This window comes from Musca autumnalis, unplaced genomic scaffold (genome assembly GCF_047663935.1).
Source record: "Musca autumnalis isolate F117 unplaced genomic scaffold, ASM4766393v1 scaffold_5, whole genome shotgun sequence".
Taxonomy (NCBI): domain Eukaryota; kingdom Metazoa; phylum Arthropoda; class Insecta; order Diptera; family Muscidae; genus Musca; species Musca autumnalis.
In genome coordinates this window covers 137,215,417-137,237,507 of record NW_027412088.1, presented here as the reverse complement: position 1 = coordinate 137,237,507, position 22,091 = coordinate 137,215,417, and the positions used below count along the sequence as shown (strand labels likewise).

At 34.3% G+C, this 22,091-nt stretch overlaps 1 protein-coding gene across 50 annotated transcripts in view; it reads left to right on the top strand.

Annotated features, from left to right (window-relative positions):
* The window catches only part of hppy (MAP4K3-like protein hppy), a 456,589-nt gene that overhangs the window by 415,008 nt on the left and 19,490 nt on the right, over positions 1–22,091 (top strand). For 36 of the 50 annotated variants that reach the window (XM_073958047.1, XM_073958042.1, XM_073958022.1 and 33 more), the window contains one exon: positions 8,594–8,632. The exons of the other annotated variants lie outside the window; for them this stretch is intronic. In XM_073958047.1, the coding sequence (XP_073814148.1) occupies positions 8,594–8,632 (39 nt within the window). The remainder of the gene's footprint in view (positions 1–8,593; positions 8,633–22,091) is intronic. 50 annotated transcript variants of the gene reach the window in all.

The following is a 22,091-nucleotide window of genomic DNA, read 5'->3' as shown; positions in this document are numbered from 1 at the left end:
AAGTGAAACTTTCACCTACGGACAGATCGAATGTATTAAAGGTCTCTTCAGAAGTTTGTGGCCCTTTTTTGGACATTTGAACTTGCCGACAAAAATGTGGATTGGGAATTAACTGCACTAAGACACAAATGTTGAACCTTTGTGGAGGAGGTACTCTTAGGGAGGACCGATATGCGCCATTTTAGAAGTGAAACTAAATTTTGAAATAGAAATATGGACTTGCCCCTGAAAAAACTTTTACCGTCGTAATGGAGGTAGCGAATGCAAATAGTTTCAATAAAAATCAAAGTGATTCGAGAGCAGGTCTTAAAGTGAACTTATCCGAAATTGTGTGTGAGAGGTACCAGAAGGAGTAATCAAATATAGTCCATATTCGAACCTGATCTATATCTGGTACATATATGAAGACGTGCAAAGTATGGATTACATCGGTCAGTCCCTTCAAGAGTTATCGTGCGCACAATTTTTCCGAACATTTTTGAAATTTGTGGGGGAGGTACCTGAAGGAGTGGACCGATATGGCTTATTTTCGAATTTAAACTATATTTGGACAAAATATTACGAAGGCCAAAATTTGGACCGAATCGGCAAATCCGTTCAAGAGTTATCTTGCGCTCCATCCACTACACACGGTGTTATAGGGATTTTTGCATATTTCAGGCTATTTTCTCAGGAAGTATGGACTTGCCCCTGATTAAACTTGTACCGTCGTATGGGGGGCAATGAATACAAGTTGTTGCAACAAAAATCAAAGCGATTCGAGAACTGGTCCTAATCTGAACTTGTGTGGGAAGTACACGAAGGACTGGACCGATTGAGTCCATTTTGAAACCTCATCTAAGTTTAGTAGAAACTTCACGATGTGAAAAGTATGGATCAAATCGGTTACTTTCTTCAAGAGTTATCGTGCGCACAAATTTTCCGAACATTTTCGAACCGGAAGGAGTGGACCGATATAGCCCATCTTCGAACTTAAACTAAGTTTGGACAAAATATTACGAAAACCAAATTTTCGAAAAACAGATGGACGGACATTGTTCAATCGACTCCAAATTGTCTGAAACACATTTCGTCCAAACATACTTGGGGTCTAAAACCATTATTTCGATGAGGCACATTTTGCCCGTATGAAAGTGTATATACCCTCGTTAGCATAAATGCTGAGGGTATAAAAATGAAATAATTCGAATTACAAATGGTCGACTGATACATTTATAAGTGTTCTTACGTTTCGTGACCTTCGAAAGCACATCAGTGTTGTTTACGTGGGTTCCTTAAAGCGGTTTGGAACTCAGCTTCGCAATTATCGGCTCTTTTTTATGTCCTCATGGGCCTGTGTATGCTCTAAGTGGTATCAAGGCGACTCGTATGGTTATAGTCAGCACAAAAGTGTTAGCATCGGCTCTGGATTAACCTTGTAGCTAGATTGGTTAGACTATTCAGGATTTTTGATTCGGCTCAGAGGTCTTTGGAATAATCGTTCAGCTCGATTTTTTATCGGCATGTTTCTATTGGGATGTCAGTAATCGGATGGTTAATGTTGGCTCGGATGTGCATATTTGGAATCATGTCGGCTTCAGGAGGTTTGCATACTGTGGATATCGTTTCAGATATAACCGGGTAGATGTCGTCTCGGAGATTTTCGATAGGTAGCCCAGGGAGAGCGCATAAAGCTTGCTGTGGGCCATGAGCGTGGCGCATGCAAAGCGCAGAGAGCTTGCTAAGCGTATTGCCAATGAGCGTGGACGCGTTATGCTTAGGGAGCTTGTTAGGAACTTTAAGCACTAAGTGCTGTCAACTTGCTGAATGCAGGGAGCTTGAAGCGTGCTAAGAAAGCGCGAGATAGAAGACATGACTGACGAGTCCTAATTTCCAAGACTGCCAACTGCGAGCCAAATGTCTATTTCATTCGTATTTTGTCGACGTTTGTATTCCACCATTACGGTGCTCAAAACTTAAATATATATCGTCACCTGAAATGCCCAAAGACGTAACCCTCAAAGGGTTACGTTGAGGATTACGTCTTTGGGCATTTCAGATGACGATATGTATGTCGTGCCGGACACGATGTGAATAAAAATTATTTCCAAAATAAATAAATTCAAATTATGTAATAAAACAACGCATGCGGTTTTTATCGCATCACCTTATACATAAGATTTTATCTAATCTTAAATACAAACTCACCAACGATGAGCCAGGAGTGGAGTACATAATTTATGATATTCCGGTAATTTGCTCCCACTACCAATGCCAGAAAAGTATGCCAACAAGGGTGAAACGTACATACCGATTTCGTTTCATCTGCGGTAGTATATATAGACTTATAAAGGTTTACCCATCCCTGTCATTAGAAAGAACGTTAAATAACAATTAGCATCCATTATAAAAATATTCAAGTCCCAAGCCACAACACTGTCGACTTGTGATATATAATAACCAACAAGTCCAGTTTTTCTCTGATATATGTTGAGATCCGCCAATATAAGTGTAATGCTCTGGAAGACATAGAATAGAGGCGATTATAATTAGGTTTACACTCCTACCTTAGGTCAAAAATGTAATTATAAAAAATATTTCATTATTATAACTAGTTTTTGTCTAAAACTGTCTCTCTCTAAAAACCTTTAATAAAGATTTAAGCCAATTAGGATTCTTCTTCTTCTTTATTTTATTGGCAACAAATTTTTGAACACAACAGTTTCCATTAACAATTCGCATGTCACTCAAACCACCTCTCTTGTTAAAGGCCAAAAACGTGTCATAAAAACAAAATCCCATCATAAAATCAGAACAGAAAGACAATCATGGTGTATACAATTTTGTTGGTCGGGACTTTTTAATAAATTGTGGTAATTACTGCAGTTATAGCCAATAATACCACACAATACCGACTAAACCGTAAAAAGGTCAGTTACAATGTGGCTAGAAAATAGAAAGGCAAAAGGTTAACAGCACCAATCGACAGGCTACGTGTCGTAGACCGATTGAGAACGAACGAACGACCGCAAATCGTTTCATTCTCATCATCTCTACATTTTATTAACAGCTGAGCCCTTGTTGTTTGTCAGCATCAGGGTATCGTAGTCCTTTTTATGGCATATTTTTTCATAGTATTCTCAAACATATGACGAAGGACTAACAGAAAACAAAACCACATTGGACTAGACACTGACAGAAGCAGCAGCATCAATAATGCATATGTTTCATGGTTTACCGTATAGTGTTACATCGAAACGAGGATAACGAAAGGATTTGTATGAATTTATTGTTACTTTATGTTTTGCAGAAACCAACAACGTACACACATACATATGTACGTGCATATAGTTGGTAAAGTGGATCAAGAGGGTTTCTTTTGTTGAGGATTTCTAGGGATAAAAACAAAACAAAAAATTTTTGGAATTTGTATTCGCAGCTATAACTGTTATTATCGTTTGTTTCAACCCGAAATAACAATTAATTAAATTGAAAATTGCAACGCTAGTGAGAATGTAGCCAGCCAACACAAATAACGTGCTAAAAGTTTACTACTCTCAATGCTGCAAATATGTATGTGTTTATAAGCCTACACATCAAGGACATCATCATTCAAGGACATATACTTTTTGGCCAGGGATAAAAAGCACTCATCAGAACACACAAAAAATGCAAAGTAGCCTCATACATACAAGGTTGTTTCATTTTTTCTTTTTTTATTACTAACAAAAAGTACCGATTTTGTATGGTTGTTTTTTGTTAATAAAAGCACACAACAAATTTGTTGTTTTAGACTTTCTATATAGAGAGATAGATGGTGATGAAAAAGCATTAACATAAAAATCCACAATTTCATAATAGCAATATTCATGAAGGATATTTGCATGTATATTATCAATTATACTTGACCTACTATAAATTTGTTTAACATGTTCTGCTGAAGAGCACTTAAATATTAATGGGCAAGAGAGCCGTCAGTAAATCATTTAATCTAATTTAAGTTAATAACTTCAAACGCAAGAATTGGTAACAATAAATTTGTTCCAAAATGTGTCCGTCGAACGGCATGATTTAGTGGAGTACCTACGATGTGCAAAGTGCCGCCTGTAGCGCGCTTTTCATGAAACCCGCGTTTAATATTGCTACCGCTCTTTGTACTGTCTTTAGCTTAAGAGGTCCTGTTCAAAGTAAGACAGTATAAAGAAGTAAAAATATCAAATTTGCCGACATAGGGTTTTTTCTATTTTCCTCTGCATAATTTCTTTTAATATATTTCAACTCTTTAATGAATTTTATACCCGTAATCGAAGTCCGTAAACGGATGTTCGTGAATTATGCAAAATAACATTTCGTCGAAATTTGATCCATAAATCAAAATTTTCGTATGTTCTTGAACTTCGACCAGGAATTGAAACTTTCATGTATGGATAGATCAAATGACTACCCAGCCAAAATCTTTTTTTTCCAAAAATTATATTCTATATTGACAATTGTGGATGTTCCGAAACATTTTCCAAAAAACAGCTAAAACCTTAACTGTAGATAAAGTTACATGGGGGCAATTAAATATGACAGCAAATTTTGTTAGGAGAAATCTTTCATAGAGAACTCGAAATGCTAATTTAGATGAGAAATATGGCGAAATCCTTCAAAATGGGTGAAATCCAAAATTACAGTTATGTGGAAGCTATACAAAGACGTGTACCACCGCATTGCCCATCCTCGAACTTAAACTAATACTTCTTACACTGTATGAAATTTAGTCCGAATCGGGTGGTCCGTTCGAGAGTTATCATCCCAGCAAAAGTTCGGATCCGTTAGTCATTTAGTAATCCGTTACAACAACCCTTAATGTTTGCACGCGTGGCATAGTGGGTAGTGTGTTCGGCTAAGAAGATGAAGTTCGTGTGTTCGAATCCAACAAAGAGCGAAATAAAATAAAAATATGAAGTGTGGTGAAATTGAAAACAAATTCCACCTCAACTGTTCTAAAAATAAAAAATATTTTTTTGTAGCTTATAGCTTCTTTTTCAACTTCTAGTAGCCATAGAGTAACTAGTAATTGAGTGCAACACGCCCTTGTTAAAATAATGGGTTAAAAGGGTGTTTTGTAAGTAATTACGACTACCAAAAATTAGTATAAACTCCCATTATTTAGTAAGGATTTTTTCCACTCCAAATTCCTTAAACGGATTTCGTCCAAAACTTCATTTAAGCCAAAATTTTTGAACTTTTGTGAGGATGGTACCGAAAAGAGTGACACGATCATTTTTGTACCGAGTATTATGATGTGCAAAGTATAGGCTAGTCATTTAATTTGGTGAGCGTACATTTTTAACAGCTTCAGTACAGCTGTTAAAAAAAGTGGATTTGCCCCCCGAAAGAAATTATACCATCATAATAGGGGCCGCGAGGTCCTTATACCACACTTGTGCGAAAAATTTTGAAATTGTGTGTGAGTGGTAAGCGAAGGAATGGACCGATAATGTACCTCGAATGTCGTCTGATCTGATATGTGCCTGTAAGAAATATTACGATGTGCATATTCTGGACCAAATTAGTTTACTTCCTTCGAGAGTTATCGTGGAGGTGACCGAAGGAGTGGACCGATCTATGTTTGAAAAAAATATGTAGAGATCGAATGTTTGGACCAAATCGGTTGATCCATTCCAGAGATTTTTGCCAGACAGGACAGACTTGGCTAAGTTTTCTCAAAATTGACTGAAACAGATTTCGTCCAAAGATACTTGGGATCTAAAAAACCATTGCAACATGGTTTTCTCGTTGGTCTCCACTTTACGGATAGACTACACCATTTTCACATGTAATTCGAAGAATTTCAGTTGTAAATTACAAATGGAAAAATTCGAATTTCAATGGGAATTCTAAAATTACAAATGAAATAATTCGAAATTCAATTGGAATTCTCAAATTACAAGTGAAATGTTTCGAGTTTAAACTGAAATTATTCGCATTACATGTGAAAATGGTGTAGTTTTCTTCCTTGTATTTTTTATTTCAATAAATTGCAATAGAATGATAGGTTTGGTGATGCTTGTAGCAAGGTTGGTTATACAAGAGATTGGCCGACGATCCACTATGCCGAGAGTTTATGTTAACGCTAAATAGAAGTTGTTGTAGAATATTGATAGTTTTAGCCACATTACCAACTGAAATGGCGGAAATTTGCTGTTAAGTCTTCATATACTTTTGTGGGGCTTGAACATTTTGTAAAACTAGTATCGGTCATTTTTGCCTATGATTGTAAACAATACACATAATTTCACTCTATTACCGTCATACTGAGTTCTGTGACTAAAAAAATTAAATAGGGAAGGGGACACCATACGATAACACTGTGCAACATTTTTAAGGTAATCTTGCGCAATCAATTTGAGCGGAGGATTTTTGAAATTACAGACCCAAACGACAAAAACCCTAGTTGGGTTTTGTTGTGCCAGATCCAGCTTGGATTTTATGGCCACATCTAAACATGGTTAAATATTGATTTTTTCAAGCAATTATGCGTTGTATCTCTGAAACCTATGTGAATCTTCATCTGACCTCTGAAGCAAGAATAAAATATTTGGAGAAATAATGAATTCCAAAAACTACATTTATTGCCCAAAATTTTATAAAATATCGAAAATTTCCATATTTTACATACATTTCGCACCAAAACTCCAAAACCGTAAATTTTTTCTTAATGTTTTCTTTTGGAAAAATATTCGCTGAAAATGTAATACACAACATGTCATTGTTGTAAAATGCCTCTATCACGTTAAGTAAGTATTTAGAGTTTCAGAATGTTCTGAAGAATTGCTGGGAACTTTATTTGGAAGATTTTTGCAAAAGGTTACTTGATTCAACTCCCAATAGTTTAGCTGATACTGACCACAATTTTAGCAATTATGTAAAATTTTCTATATTTTATCGATTTTGATGCCCTAGAGAGGGTTTTTTTTTATGAGGTCTGTTCAAAAGATAAGTTCTACTAGTTTTAGGCTACAATATTGCCAAAGACAGGCCTAATCGTTTCTGAGATAAAGAACCGATAAATGCAAAAAAACTGTAGTTTTAGGTGAGGCCATAAAATCCGATGGATCTGACAGGACAAAACCCTAGATTTTTGTAGTCTCAATATGTACTTTCAAAAAATTCATACAAGTATTTGTTTGCATTTTCAGTGTTGCATAGTGTAATTTAACCATTATTTGAGTTCCAATTTTTCCTAGAAGGTAGACAGACCTTCGTTTGGAAATATAAGTTTATCTATGGACAGATTCAACGTCTACCCAAATAAAACTCGCAGAAATTTTTGCTATTATGTTTTTCTTAAAATGTTTATATTTTCAACTGATTATCTCTCTTCCAAACTATATTTGCTCGAATATTGTGGAAACATTATAGAAGAAAATTTATAACACAATAATGTATTCAATTAATTACAATTTATTATAATCTATTGTTTTAAGCAGCAACAGCAGCCAATTCATTAAATATTCACACATACATACATATGTATTTAGAATTAAGCCATTCGATAAACATTTCAACATAAACCACGACGTTCTGAAGTTAACTAATGTTTTCTTTGGCAGCATCAGTAGCAAAATACAATTATCATTAAAAATTTTGAATCCGTCAATCAGCCACTTGAACACAAAGTATATGTTTGCGTACGGCTGGAGTTTTCTGTAGAAATTTGATAACTACTAAATACTTTATATATACAATAGCTTTTGAAAAACTCTCATATTGCATCAAGAAAAAACCCCAATTGAAATAAATATTAAACCAAATTTCTATAAAAAATCTGCTAATAAAAAGTCTTTGGAGTTTTTCAATTTCAAACTAAGTTTTTACAATAGAAAATATTCAACGCTTAAGGTCTTTGGTAATGTCTGCTAGTGCATCGTCTAAGCTACATATATAATTGTGGTTAGCTCTTAATGACAAAATATGGCTTTATGGAAACAAATAGTTTTAGGCGCATGCTCAACTGAATTTATGGTTTTATTATTTAATTAAATGGGCTAAAAACATCATTTTTCTCCATTAATGATTAATTGATAGATTTAAACGAAATTTCTTTTTGTTATCCAAATACATTACTTCCGACATTTTGAGAGAAAACATTTATTTCAAAACTTTAGTAGTTAAAAGTTGTAGGATAATTTGTTTTCAAATGCTTTAATTTATTTACCCTAAACTCTACAGTTTTTCTCAATTATTGGTCTGATAAATTTGTTTGTTTTAGTTTTATTCTCACCTTTTTATAACTTTAAACTTTAAAGTTGTTTTCAACTTATGTTGGAAAAAGTTTTGCCTGTTATTTTTCTAATGCTTCTGAGTTACTTTAGTTTTTTTTCTTGCTCTCTCTGGTTATCTCAATGCCCAACAATATTTTAACTTTGTTTAAATTACATTAGTTAATATTTGATTTTAGTTACTACCTATCGACTTGGGTGTGTAATTTGTTTGTTGCTTCTCCTCTTTTTAAGACAAATTACACAACAAGTTTCCCTCTCTCACTCTTTCTCTCCAACTGTCTGTATGTATGTCTATATGATTTTGTTTCTTTTTACAATTGTTTTTTGTTATATTTTTGTAGGAGTCTCTTACAATATATTGATGAGGAACTGAAACTAAGGTAACTACCCAAAAAGAAAAAAAAACGATACTTTATCACAAAACTAAAGCAACAAAAACAACAAAAAGAACTCAAATTAAACTCTGCAAAAACAAACAACTTCTAATTCACTTGACTTCATTACAAGTTATTTTTTACAAAATGGTTACAAACAAAAACTAACACTCCTCCTCCCAAACAATTTCAAAAATAATGGTTTTGTTGTAAATTCTTTATCACACTGCCAACCAACCACCAACACCGTTACTACCTTAACACTTTTACAACAACTACAACAATAATAACCGAAATCAAAGTACAAACACAAATGTCTAAAAAATTGGTTTTGTTGGTTTTACATTAAGTTTTGTTTGTTCTTCTCATCGTTTCTTCACTCCCATACCACCAATATTATCATCAGCTTCATCATCATTATCATGAACATTGCATTTGTAGTTACATCGTCATCATTGTCATCCCTTTACTTTAAATTGCTCATTCATTTCATTTGGGAATTGGTTGTGGTTAGTTGTATCATCATTTTCTTCTTCCTTCCTGTTTCCATTATACATTGTTTCTCTTTTTTTTCGTTAAACTTCCGTTCAGTTAGTGTCATTTTAACAAATGTCTCTTTTCCTATTATTGTTTAGTTAAAAATGTTGTCATAACCCTGCGACTCCAAAACCTGAAATAATTTATCACTGTAAAAAAATATTATTTCGCGCCAACGATTCTTCATTTGTCATCATTATTTAGTGATTATTTTTCAATTCAATGATCTCTCAAAACAAAACAAAAAATGGAATCTGTCATTGAATATTAAATAATTTGTAAATTAGAAACAAAAGAACAACTAAATTAATATTTACATGGTAAAATTATTGAAAAATATCAGGGTAAATTTCAATGTTAATTTTTAGTTTACATGCAATCAATGCATTGCATGGGCAATAAACACCTTCAAACCCTTTAAGTCAACTTGGCCGAAAACATTAAAGGCATTGATTCCACATCTGGAGAATATTTTCAGATGGCGGAAGCCACGGTGAGGTTCTTTTCCACAGCGGGAAAGTCAAGTCATACACTTCCAAAGACTATAGACTGATTAGCCTATCTTTCTTTCTATTAAAAACTATAAAAAGGTTTCTAGACCTTGAAATCTGAGCAAAGCATTCACATACCGCTACAAGTTCTGCCCAACATGCCTATATCAAAGGTAAATCTGCAAAAACAAACACTGAATGAGGTTATTGGGTTTATCGAGAAAAATATAGAAGATTCAAATTTTACGTTAGCAGTTTACCTTGGCATTGAAGGTGCCTGCTATAACACCAGGTTTGAATCCACCCATAATTCACTGACAGGCTTAGGTGTTTCCTCGGCACTGATCAGTTGGATTGACAAAATGCTAAGCGGCAGAGTTATCAATTGAAACATCGATGACAATTCCTTTCAGAAGTTTGCCACAACACCTTGTTAACGAGCACGACAAAAATCAAACCATTCACCTTTGCTAGTTGCATTCACCACAGATCTCTCTTCGGCATCATTTTGCACAACCATTGCAGGATAAAGTTACCTCAGAGCCTCGGCAACATTCTGGAGAACCATTTAACATGGAACAAAATGTCGAGGAACGCGACAAGACAATGTCTAATAGCACTGTATTCCCGTAAGAACTCCATTAGCAAGAGATGGGGACAGAGATCACAGGTCATCCATCGGATTTTTACGACTTTTGTACGCCCAATTCTTGCCTATGGACTCCTGGTGGGGTCGAATGCTTTGAAAAAGGCAGCGTATCTACGTAAACTAAATAGTGTTCAACGAGCGGCATCAATTCTAATAACTGGTGTTACGAAGAGCAATCCGTAGGTTGCCCTAAATGCGCTACTGGATCTCCCCCCACTAAATATCTTAGCTCAGGAACTGGCATCCAAGGGTACACTACGGCTCAAAGAGCTCAACGAGATACGTTGAATATAGTTACCTTCGTGTTCGGAGGGAATCCGTAATTATATATTACCACAAATGAACTTCGAACTAACAAATTTACGCATATTCGACAGAAGAACCGTCGGTATAGGTTTGTATGCCGTCTAAAGGTAAACGGCATAAAAAGCAAGAGCCGGCGTCTACTGCGATATCCTCGTGCAGAGACTCTCATATAAGTTGAACGGCAATTGTAGTATATTCCCATCAGAAATCTTTGTAATTAAAGAGGCTGCAGATTTAAGAAACAATAGGAAAAGGAACTTGTATGGAGTGGTGACTATATTATTCCCAAGCGACCCTTAAATCACTCAAGTCATCAAGTCCAATATTGACGGAAATGAGACGGCGAATGAATTGGGGCTTTGGGTCGGATCGGAGTCACACGATGTTATAATTGATTGAATTAAACGGCAACAAAACTTGCCAGATTTTGGCTAATAAGGATTTTTACGTTTGTTTGTTGATGTAATGTGACCATGGAGATTTTGATATGCCCTTTAAGGGTAGCCCCCAGTAATAAAGCCCAAGAAAGGCCATTTTTTGAATTTTCATAAATTTTTTTCCTAGGAAACTACCAAACTTTTTTGGAAAATTTTTTCCAAGAAACTACCAAACTTTTTTGGTAATTTTTTTTTCATCTGAAAGTCAACATCTTTATCTACTTTCTGAATTTTTGTTGTTGAAAAATACTACGAAGTTTTGTGGAAAATGACCGCCCACGAAACCATGTTTTTGTTTTGCAGTGCCAACTCAAGCTCGAAAACTAATGAACCGCTCGTCATATATTATGGGCTTATTTAGAACACAAAGATCTAGTCCTACATCGATCTTTTTTTATATTAGACTTTACGCAAATGGTGGACCAAAAAAGTAAAAATTTCAATTTTTTAGTAGTTTCTATGTTGCATACAAAACATAATAATCTTTCCCTTCCAAAGCTCATATTTCAGGCAATATTGTTCCGATCGACTTTGACCTCATATTCTATGCTACTTCTACTTTAAAATAGGATAATAAATTGTTTTCGATTTTCTGAAGTGGGGGTAACACCTTAACTACTCTCATTGGTGTTGCGACTGACGCCTTTGGAAGTTCTTTGGAGAAGGATCTTGCTCTAGCTAGTTCGTCTGCATTGTCATTACCAACAAGTCCCTTATGACCTGGGATAAATGTAAGAACTACTCTAGTCAGATTCTCATTACATGCATTCTATTTATAATTTCCCTCAGGCGAGGCTATATAAAATTGAAATTATGGTTTTAGACCCCAAGTACCTTGCGGCCCACTGTTCGACGGTACAACTTTTTCGGGGCGAGTCCATACCTCCTGAGATAATGGCCTATTCTCAAACTTTTTCAAAATTCTCGCCCATACTTAGTTTAACATTATTTAATATTTCGAGTTTGGTATGCCTACTAAAAATTGTTGATATATATCGATGATTTGGTAAAGCTCCACGTTATTTTATATACGGCATAATTATTGTGTTTGCTTCTTTTTTTGTCAGAGGCTGAGGGTATATCCCCTTCAGCACAACTGACTGATACTTTCTTACTTGTTTTCTCTAAAACATCTACTTCCTCTAATCTTTCCTTCAATACTTTCCATGATGAACACTAGGGTTATGACTTTTTGACATTTTTTCTCAAAAATGATTTCCTGTAGCAGGGATGAATGAAATTTTGCCTAATAATCACTACTCTATCGTTCATTCCATTTAAATATAAAAAGTTCACGCACAAATCGATTTTAAAAATATAATTTTTTGAAAAAATGTATGAAATGAAAAAAAAACATTTTTTTTAAAAATTATTTTTTGTTGCACGAATAAAAAAATATAAGCCTACTAATAACTATAATAATATTTATTTCATTCAAATATTGAAAAAGGTCATGCACAAACCACTTTGAAAAAATTTTAAATTTGTTGTTTTTTGTTAAAAAATTATATCTTATAATAAAAGCGTTTACGACATTTTTACGATTCTCAGAATTGAAGGAAATTAGTGAGAAATAAATGTTATGTCAGTTTAATTATCTCATTTGACTCTAAAGTTTATTTTCAATTGTATATCTACTTACAGTGACTTCAAAAAATTGTCTATAATTTTGATAAATTCAAATTTTAAAATCATTTTGTGCGTGAGGTTTTTTCACCGAATCACCTTATAATTATGATTTTATATAATCTTATGGCAAAACTCATCACGCTATGATACAGGGATATGAGGTTGTAAAAAAGTCATAACCCTAATGAACACAATTGGCCCCAAGGTCTGAAGTAGCTGTCATTTACGACAAATTTGAGCCTCATAATAGTTTGTCCAAACTTAGGTCAAGTTCGAAGCTTGGCCTCCCACACAAAATTACAATTTTTTCGGAGACAAGTCCATACTTCCTAAGAGATGGGCCAAAGGTTCAAACAACCCCGTCGGTACTAACTAAAATGACTGACCAGCACCAATTGAGTATCCGATTTGGCCGAATTTGTACATAATCCTTTTGGGGAAAAGGATTTTGATTTTGTAGCCCGTATTCTATGAAAGAAAATGTTGTAGCAGTGAAAATTCTCTACAAAATTTTCTTTGGTCCCATTTCGATAGGACACGATGGCGAAAACCTAAAAATTAGAACTTTGACCGAGATTTATTTAAAAAGCCCTGCCACGATTATGTTGTTTTTTGATTTTTCTCATCTATGATCGTAGTTTCAAAATCCGCCCAAAATTTCCAGGTGTAAGCACCATACATTTAAAGTTAGTTCAGGCTCACCGTGTACTGTAATTAGTATATCCTGATTTCTGGCAATCTATTAAATCGAATATTTAATATGAACTGCTTTAGGTGATACGTTTGTTTGCCTAGGAGAGTAACATTAAACCATTATAGAATCATTTCTACCATGAGTTTCATATCCATCATCATTATATTAAATATTTACATATTATCTTCTATATTAATAAAAGAGTAAAGTGATTGACTGACTGACTGACTGACTTAATGATTCATCAACGCCCAGACCAAACGGCTGAAGCTAGAATCTTGAAATTTTGGGTGAGGGTCAGTCTTGGTCCGAAGGTGTCAGATAAGGCTGGGTTTTTGGAAATTCGAACTGGAAGGGTACGAAAAGTACTAAAAGGTACTAAATATGGTACCGTTTGTATTTGGCGAACCGGTAGAGCTAGAACTTTGAAATTTGGAATGAAGGTTACTGATAGAGTGTAGGAAAGATGTGCTAAAGGGTTTTTAGAAATTCGAACTATAAGTGTACGAAAAGTACTAAAGTGTACTAAATTTGGAACCAATTCGTATTTTGTGAACGGATAAAGGTAAAAGGTTGAAATTTCGTTTGAGAATCAAGGTTAAAAGGTACGATTGACATAAGGAGGTGGTTTAAGAAAAGTGTACACATGTGTACGAAAAGTACTAAATGGTACTAAATTTGGTACAATTATAATTTGGGCGAACGGATAGAGCTGGAATCCTGAAATTTTGAATTAAGGCTACTGTTGGAGAGCGGTATGGACATAGTTTTGAAAATTCGTACTTATGGGTACGAAAAGTACTAAATGGTACTAAATTTGGTACAATTATTATTTGGGCGAACGTATAGAGCTGGAATCCTGAAATTTCGAACTAAGGTTACTGTTGAAGAGTGAATGGAAGCAGTTTTGAAAATTCGTACTTATGGGTACGAAAAGTACTAAATGGTACTAAATTTGGTACAATTTGGATTTAGGTTGAACGGATAGACCTGGAATCCTGAAATTTTGAATTAAGGCTGCTGCTAGAGAGTAGAATGGAAGTAGTTTTGAAAATTCGTACGACAAGTACTAAACGGTACTAAATTTGAATTTAAGTTGAACGGATAGAGCTGGAATCCTGAAATTTTGAATTGAGGCTACAGTTGGAGGGTAGAATGGAAGTAGTTTTGAAAATTCGTACTTATGGGTACTAAAAGTATTAAATGGTACTAAATTTAGTACAATTATGATTTAGGCGAACGTATAGAGCTGGAATCCTGAAATTTCGAACTAAGGTTACTGTTGAAGAGTGAATGGAAGCAGTTTTGAAAATTCGTACTTATGGGTACGAAAAGTACTAAATTTGGTACAATTATGATTTGGACGAACGGATAGAGCTGGAATTCTGAAATTTTGAACTAAGGCTACTGTTGGAGAGTAAAATGGATGTAGTTTTACAAATTCGTACCTATGGGCACGAAAAGTACTAAATGGTACTAAATTTGGTACAATTTGGATTTAGGTTGAACGGATAGACCTGGAATCCTGAAATTTTGAATAAAGGCTGCTGTTAGAGAGTGGAATGGAAGTAGTTTTGAAAATTCGTACTTATGGGTACGACAAGTACTAAACGGTACTAAATTTGGTACAATTTGGATTTAGGTTGAACGGATAGAGCTGGAATCCTGAAATTTTGAATTGTGACTACAGTTGGAGGCTAGAATGCAAGTAGTTTTGAAAATTCGTACTTATGGGTACGAAAAGTATAAAATGGTACTAAATTTGGTACAATTACGATTTGGGCGAACGGATAGAGCTGGAATCCTGAAATTTGAATTAAGGCTACTGTTGGAGAGTATAATATGGGTACGACAAGTACTAAACGGTACTAAATTTGGTACAATTTGGATTTAGGTTGAACGGATAGAGCTGGAATCCTGAAATTTTGAATTGAGACTACAGTTGGAGGGTAGAATGCAAGTAGTTTTGAAAATTCGTACTTATGGGTACGAAAAGTATAAAATGATACTAAATTTGGTACAATCATGATTTAGGCTAACGGATAGATCTGGAATCGTGAACTTTGAATTAAGGCTGATGTTAGAGAGTAGAATGGAAGTAATTTTGAAAATTCGTACTTATGGGTACGAAAAGTACTAAATGGTACTAAATTTGGTACAATTACGATTTGGGCGAACGAATAGAGCTGGAATCCTGAAATTTGAATTATGGCTGCTGTTAGAGAGTATTATGGAAGCAGTTTTGACAATTCGTACTTATGGGTACGAAATGTACTAAATGATACTAAATTTGTTACAATTACGATTTGGGCGAACGGATAGAGCTGGAATCCAGAAATTTTGAATTAAGGCTACTAAGAAAAGAATGAAAGTAGTTTTCAAAATTCGTAGCTATGGATACGACAAGTACTAATTTTTGTACAATTTGGATTTAGGTAGAACGGATAGAGCTGGAATCCTAAAATTTTGAATTAAGATTGATATTGTAGTGTGGGATGGAGATAATTTGGAAATTCGTACTTATGGGTTACGAAAAGTAATAAATTTGGTGCAATTAAGTTTTGGGTCATCGGATAGATCTGAATTTCTGAAATTTGGAATAAAAATTGCTGCTGGAATATAAGATTGGCTACTGTTGGATTGTAGAAGTTGTTTTGAAAATTCGTACTTAAGGTTACGAAAAGTTCTAAGTGGTACTAAATTTGGTACAACTTGGATTTAGGATGAAATTTCGAATTAACATTGATGTTAGAGTATGGGATTGAGATAATTTGGAAATTCGTACTTCGTAGGCTACATTTGGAGTGTATGGAAGTAGTTTTGAAAATTCGTACTTATGGGTACAAAAAGTACCAAATTTGGATTTGGGTGAACGAACAGAGCTGGAATAATGAAATTTGGAATTAAGCTTGCTGTTGGGGTGTAGGATGGAGTTAGTTTTGCAAATTCTTACATTAGGGTAAGAAAAATACTAAATATTTGGTACAGTTTGGATTTGGGTGAACGAATAGAGCGTGAAACCTTAAATTCGTAATTAATGTTGAAGTGTAGGATTGAGGTAGTTTTGGAAATTCGTACTTATGGATACGAAAAGCACTAAATTTGGTATAATTTGGAATCTGGAATCCTGAAATTTGGAATTGAGATTATTGTTGAAGTGTAGGATTGAGGTAGTTTGGGAAATTCGTACTTATGGGTACTAAATGGTACTAAATTTGGTACAGTGGCTATTTGGCGGAACGGATAGAGCAGGAATCCTGGAATTTGGTAAGACTACGGTTGGAGTGTAGGATTGAGACATGGAGGTAGTTTTTGAAATTCGTACTTATGGGCACGAAATATACCAAATGGTACAATTTGAATTTGAGTGCACCGACAGCGCTGGAATCCTGTTTTTTGGAATTAAGGTTACTGGTGAAGTGAAGGATTGAGGTAGTTTTGGAAAATCGTACTTATGGGTACGAAGAGTACTTAGTGGCACTCAATTTGTTGTTGGGTGTGTAGGGACAGTGCTGGAATCTGTATTTTTTGGATTTAGTGTGAGTATTGGTGTGCAATGTTGGTCTCGCTGTTGACATGTAAGGGTGAGATACGGCTGATTTTATGAAAATCGAACTAAAGCGGTACGAACAGTACTAAAATAACAATAATTATTGATTAAAATTGGTATAAGTACAATAAAATTTTCAGGGTTTGCCATTTCCATGTTATATATTGTTTATTTGTTTTTTTTTTATATCCTTTCCGCATACGAAGTAGCGGGCACTTTGCTAGTATTTTTCTATAAAACACTCTATGTTTACTCTTAATTTTTATTATTTAAATCATGGTAATGTATCATCACACAATGCTTCTTCTACTAATAATAATAATAATACATTGTAATATCACAGAATCCACACAAACATCCATCAATTATGTTATTTGCATATGTATATACTCACACATACACAAATAAATACATACACACATTTATGTACTGAATGCTTTTGTTGCCGACTAATTGGAATTTTTGATTGGTTTTGATTGTTGGTATTTTTTTAGTTACTGTTTTTGCTGCTAATTTTTTTAATTATATAAATAACTAGAATTGACATCCTTTTTGGATAATAATCATCTGCGTGTCTGTGTGTTGCCTTACCAGGACCCATTTTGTGGGTTTCACTTTTATCTCGGCATTTGAACAGCATTGAGCAAATTGTGGTCTGTTTGCATTTTAAAATCCTTTTGCAATTTATTGTTTATTATTTCATATAATTTAATGCTCATTATGTATATTATACGTTTTTATACATATTAATCTAACCCGCTGTTGCCACAATATTATTTTGTTTCAAGTAAATTGATGTTTTATTGCAATTAAAAAAATCACTTTATATCGTCAAACAACATACTGCAATTTTCATTGATAGCTGCTCGAATTATATGGACCAATGTCAGTCACTCCTTTCGATAACACTGTGCAACATTTTTAAGGTAATCTTGCGCAAACAATTTGAGCTGAGGATTGAAAGTACAGACCCAAATGACAAAGACCCTATTTCGGGTTTGATGTGTCAGATCCAGCTTGGATTTTGTGGCCATCTGAACATGGTTAAATATTGACCTTTTAAAGCAATTTTGGGCTATACCTCTGAAACCTATGTGAATCTTCATCTGACCTCTGAAGCAAATTTGTAGATAAGAGCAAGCGTAAAATATTTGGAGAAATAATGAACTCGAAAAACTACATTTATTGCCTCAAATTTTATAAAATATCGAAAATTTCCATAATTTGTATACATTTCGCACCATATCTCCAAAACCGTTAATGTTTCCTTTTGTAAAAATATTCGCTGGAATGTAATACACAACTCTTCAGAAGATGTCATTCTTGTAAATGCCTCTATCACGTTGTTTTCAGAATATTTTTCAACGACCATTTAATAAATATGTCAATAATGTGGTGAAATCCGAAATGCGAGAATAAACTGTTGATGTGAAGTGTGTTTGAAATACGTGTTGAAAAAAGATGATACAAAATGTCGCTTAAACAACATAAAGTAAGCATTGTAGAGTTTAAGAATGTTCTGAAGAATTGCTGAGAACTTTATTTGGAGTATTTTTGCAAAACGTTACTCGGTTCAACTCCCAACAGTTTAGCTGTTTAGCAATTATGTAAAATGTTCTATATTTTATCAATTTTGATGCCTCAGATGGGTTTTTCTTATGTGGTCTGTTTAAAAGATAAGTTATGCTACTTTAGGGCTACAATATTACCAAAGACAGCAAGCCGAAATTCCTAATCATTTCGGAGATAAAGACCCGATAAATGGAAAAAACTGTAGTTTTAACCCGGTTTAGATGAGGCCATAAAATACGAACTGGATCTGACAGGACAAACCCCTACTAGGGCTTTTGTAGTCTCAATATGTAGTTTAGAAAACTGCATACTAGAAGTTGTTTGCATTTTCAGTGTTGCATAGTGTAATTATGATGTTTAAGAGCTTTGGACCATTATGTCAGCGTTCATGGACTTGCCCATGAAATGCACTATATCGGTGGACCACAAGAAGCACCCTTAGTAAAAAACATTCCAAACTATCCTCCAACATCTCTTAAAAAGGGTTTGAGCGAAATTTTTCAGCTTTGATGAGGGAGGTACTAGGATGTGTTGTCCGATATTGACCAATTTGGATCTTGATTTATGTTTGGAAGAAATGTTACTATGTACAAAATTGCCGTTATTATACATATTAATTTAACCCGTTATTGCCACAATATTCCTTTGTTTTAAGTAAATGTAGCGAAATGTAGTGATTTTTTTAATTGCAATATAACATCAAATATTGCAATTAAAAAAATCACTTTATATCGTCAAACAACATTCTGCAACTTTCATTGATAGCTGCTCAAATTATATGGCGATTTTGCCGGTTCTTAAAACGGATTGGTATAGTCCTGGTATTGGCAAATTAGGGCACTCGTCCCCTCAAAGAACTTTACTCTCCACACACACAATTCAACTACATAATTAAAAACCCTGCACTCACACAATAACAGTTCCCTATAGTATGCAAAAAAATATATGGTGCCAATAATTTCGTCAGAAATATACACCTTTCTCTCAATAATTTTCTCTTACATAATAGTCCGGTCAAAATAGACATTGAAATAGCAAAAATTCCCACAAAGCTGAATTTTGGTGGAGAGCTAGGGTTTGCCATTAGAAGCAACGTCCTAAAAGTCCCCATCGATCCCATGTGTGCAAAAAAAATTATTCGGGGTCATAGGTCAAAATTTAAGGGTTTTTAGGTTTTCGGATTTATTTTTTGAAAACGGTTGATCTAATCAAAAAGTGACTAAAGTAAATATTGTAGACAGAAAAATTATCTACAAGTTTGACCCTTATAATTTTTTTCTTAGAAGGAACCTTTCTTGAGATATTGCTGTTCTAAAAAACACATGATTTTTATGCACTTATAAGGGAAATATGCACATATTCAGACGAACCGGCTAAAATAAGCGAAGTAATCGGGCCTGTCCCCCAAAAAAATATATATTTTCTTGAAGAGCGAAATTATAGCTATCTTCTTAAAAAAATTCCAACAAAATCGGAGTGTGTTTAGTAGAGTTATTCAATTTTAGAGTCATTTTATGCAAAAATAGCCCATTTAACCCACGACCCCAAGGAAAACTCTCCGATTTTTTTCAAGTTTTGTCCGAAGGTAGGGTTTGTTGCGCTGATTACCGAAATGTATAATTTTCAACGGTTGCGGATCTGGTTCGCCGGTTATTAGACCCGAAAGGCCAAATTTAAAAACCGGGTTAGACCCGGTTCTTCTGAACCGATTACTGCAAAGTGGATATCGTTTGAAAGCTTACGGAAGTATCTAACACATAGTGTCGTTACTTTAACCGGTTCGCCTCATAATGTACCTACGCGGCTAATTTTTTAATTGACCTTTAGATCGAGATATCTCGAAAATGGTAAGTCTTTTTTAAGAATCATAAGGACCAATCTTGTAGACAATTATTGAATCTACAACTTTTACTTTAGCGGGCTTTTGCTTAGTATTACCATTTTTGAGAAAAATTAAAAAAACTGAATAATGCCTCCAAAAATGACCTTTGACCCCAAATCGATGGGATCGATGAGGACTTTTAGGACGTTGCTTCTAATGGCAAACCCTAGCTCTCCACCAAAATTCAGCTTTGTGGGAATTTTTGTTATTTCCCCCTTATACGCATGTCTATTTTGACCGGACTAAACGTATTGCTACTGATATCTGGGTTTTTTACTGGAGGGATTTGGGCTTCTTTATAATTGGTGACTCGTTTCCGATGTGCTTCAATGCTATCGAACCAAGATACACATGAAGGCACATCAAGTAAATTTTTAATTCAGCACCCTGTGGCGTTTGCGATTATTTGAAAATCAGTTAATGTGGTTATATTCGATATCCTTCCTCAGATAGTGTATTGAAATTTATCACATACTCAGTTGCCACTTTAAAGCCTTCTGAGAGTTGGTATTTTATACCGATTTTCTTCAATTGGACAAAATTAAATTTGGTTTTGGTTTTGTGGAATCGAAATTCAAAATGAAGCCTTACTCTTCTATCGTTAACAATAGAACTGAACAAAGAAAATATAATATATAAAAATTATTTACTAATTTCCTTCAATGTTCATAATTTTGCTATTTTTATTGGGTTTTGTGTGTAATGAAATTTTCCATTTTCATATAAATTGGCAAAAAATACTATTATTATTTTTGTTCTCTATGCAACTAATTTTCCTACTAAGATTTTGAAATGGAAATGAAATCTTTGCATTATTCAGGTAAATGTGTTGAGATGAATGGTGTTGTCATTGCCGCCGGTAGCAGCACTTCACCTGTGTCTGAACATTAACTTTTAGAAAATTATAATTTGCCACTACACTCACACATACTGACATGTGCATACATACATAGTTTTATAATAAGAAACAGAAAGGCCATAGGAGTTGAAGAAATGTTCTTTATATTTTGTTGTTAGTTTTGTCTTGTTTTGTTTTTTTCTTCCCCCTAGAGAAAAATTGTAATTACATTTTCTTCACAAACTTTCAATCACTTTACCAGTGCATACATAATAAGACATTTGCTATGTGGTTGTATGTGCGTAAATTTGTCTGCTTCTTCTTCTAGACTTGTTTGATGAAAAATTTATGTAATGTTATGTTTCAATTTTAAGGGGGAGTACAGATTGTGAAAACACACAAATACGACAAAGGGTACATAAGAGATTGTCAATTTCATTTGTATTAATGAAAGGTCTTTGAAGGTAATATAAAACTGGTAAAAGAGGATCAGCCTGTACAAAAAAACAGTATATGTGCTATGAACAGACCCCTTAATTTTGAAAATTAATAGCACTTTCGTGAGTATTCCACGGACATATCCAAATCACAGCATTCTACACCATAACACAACCATAATCCTTATATTGCCAGACCTCTGAGTATTCTAGTCATTATCGAGGAAAGTATGGAGAATAAAATTAAAGCGTTTGAACAAAGCTTATGTATGAGTGGTGTATGAAGGAATGGACCGACATAGTCCTTCTTGGAACTGAATCTAACTTTGGGAGTTATTACTTTATTCACCGTGGTAGTTTTTAAAGATTTCGGGTCATTATGTCAAGTAGCTTGGTCACGAAAAATTAAATTATTATCTGAAGGACAACTTTCGGTAAAAAGT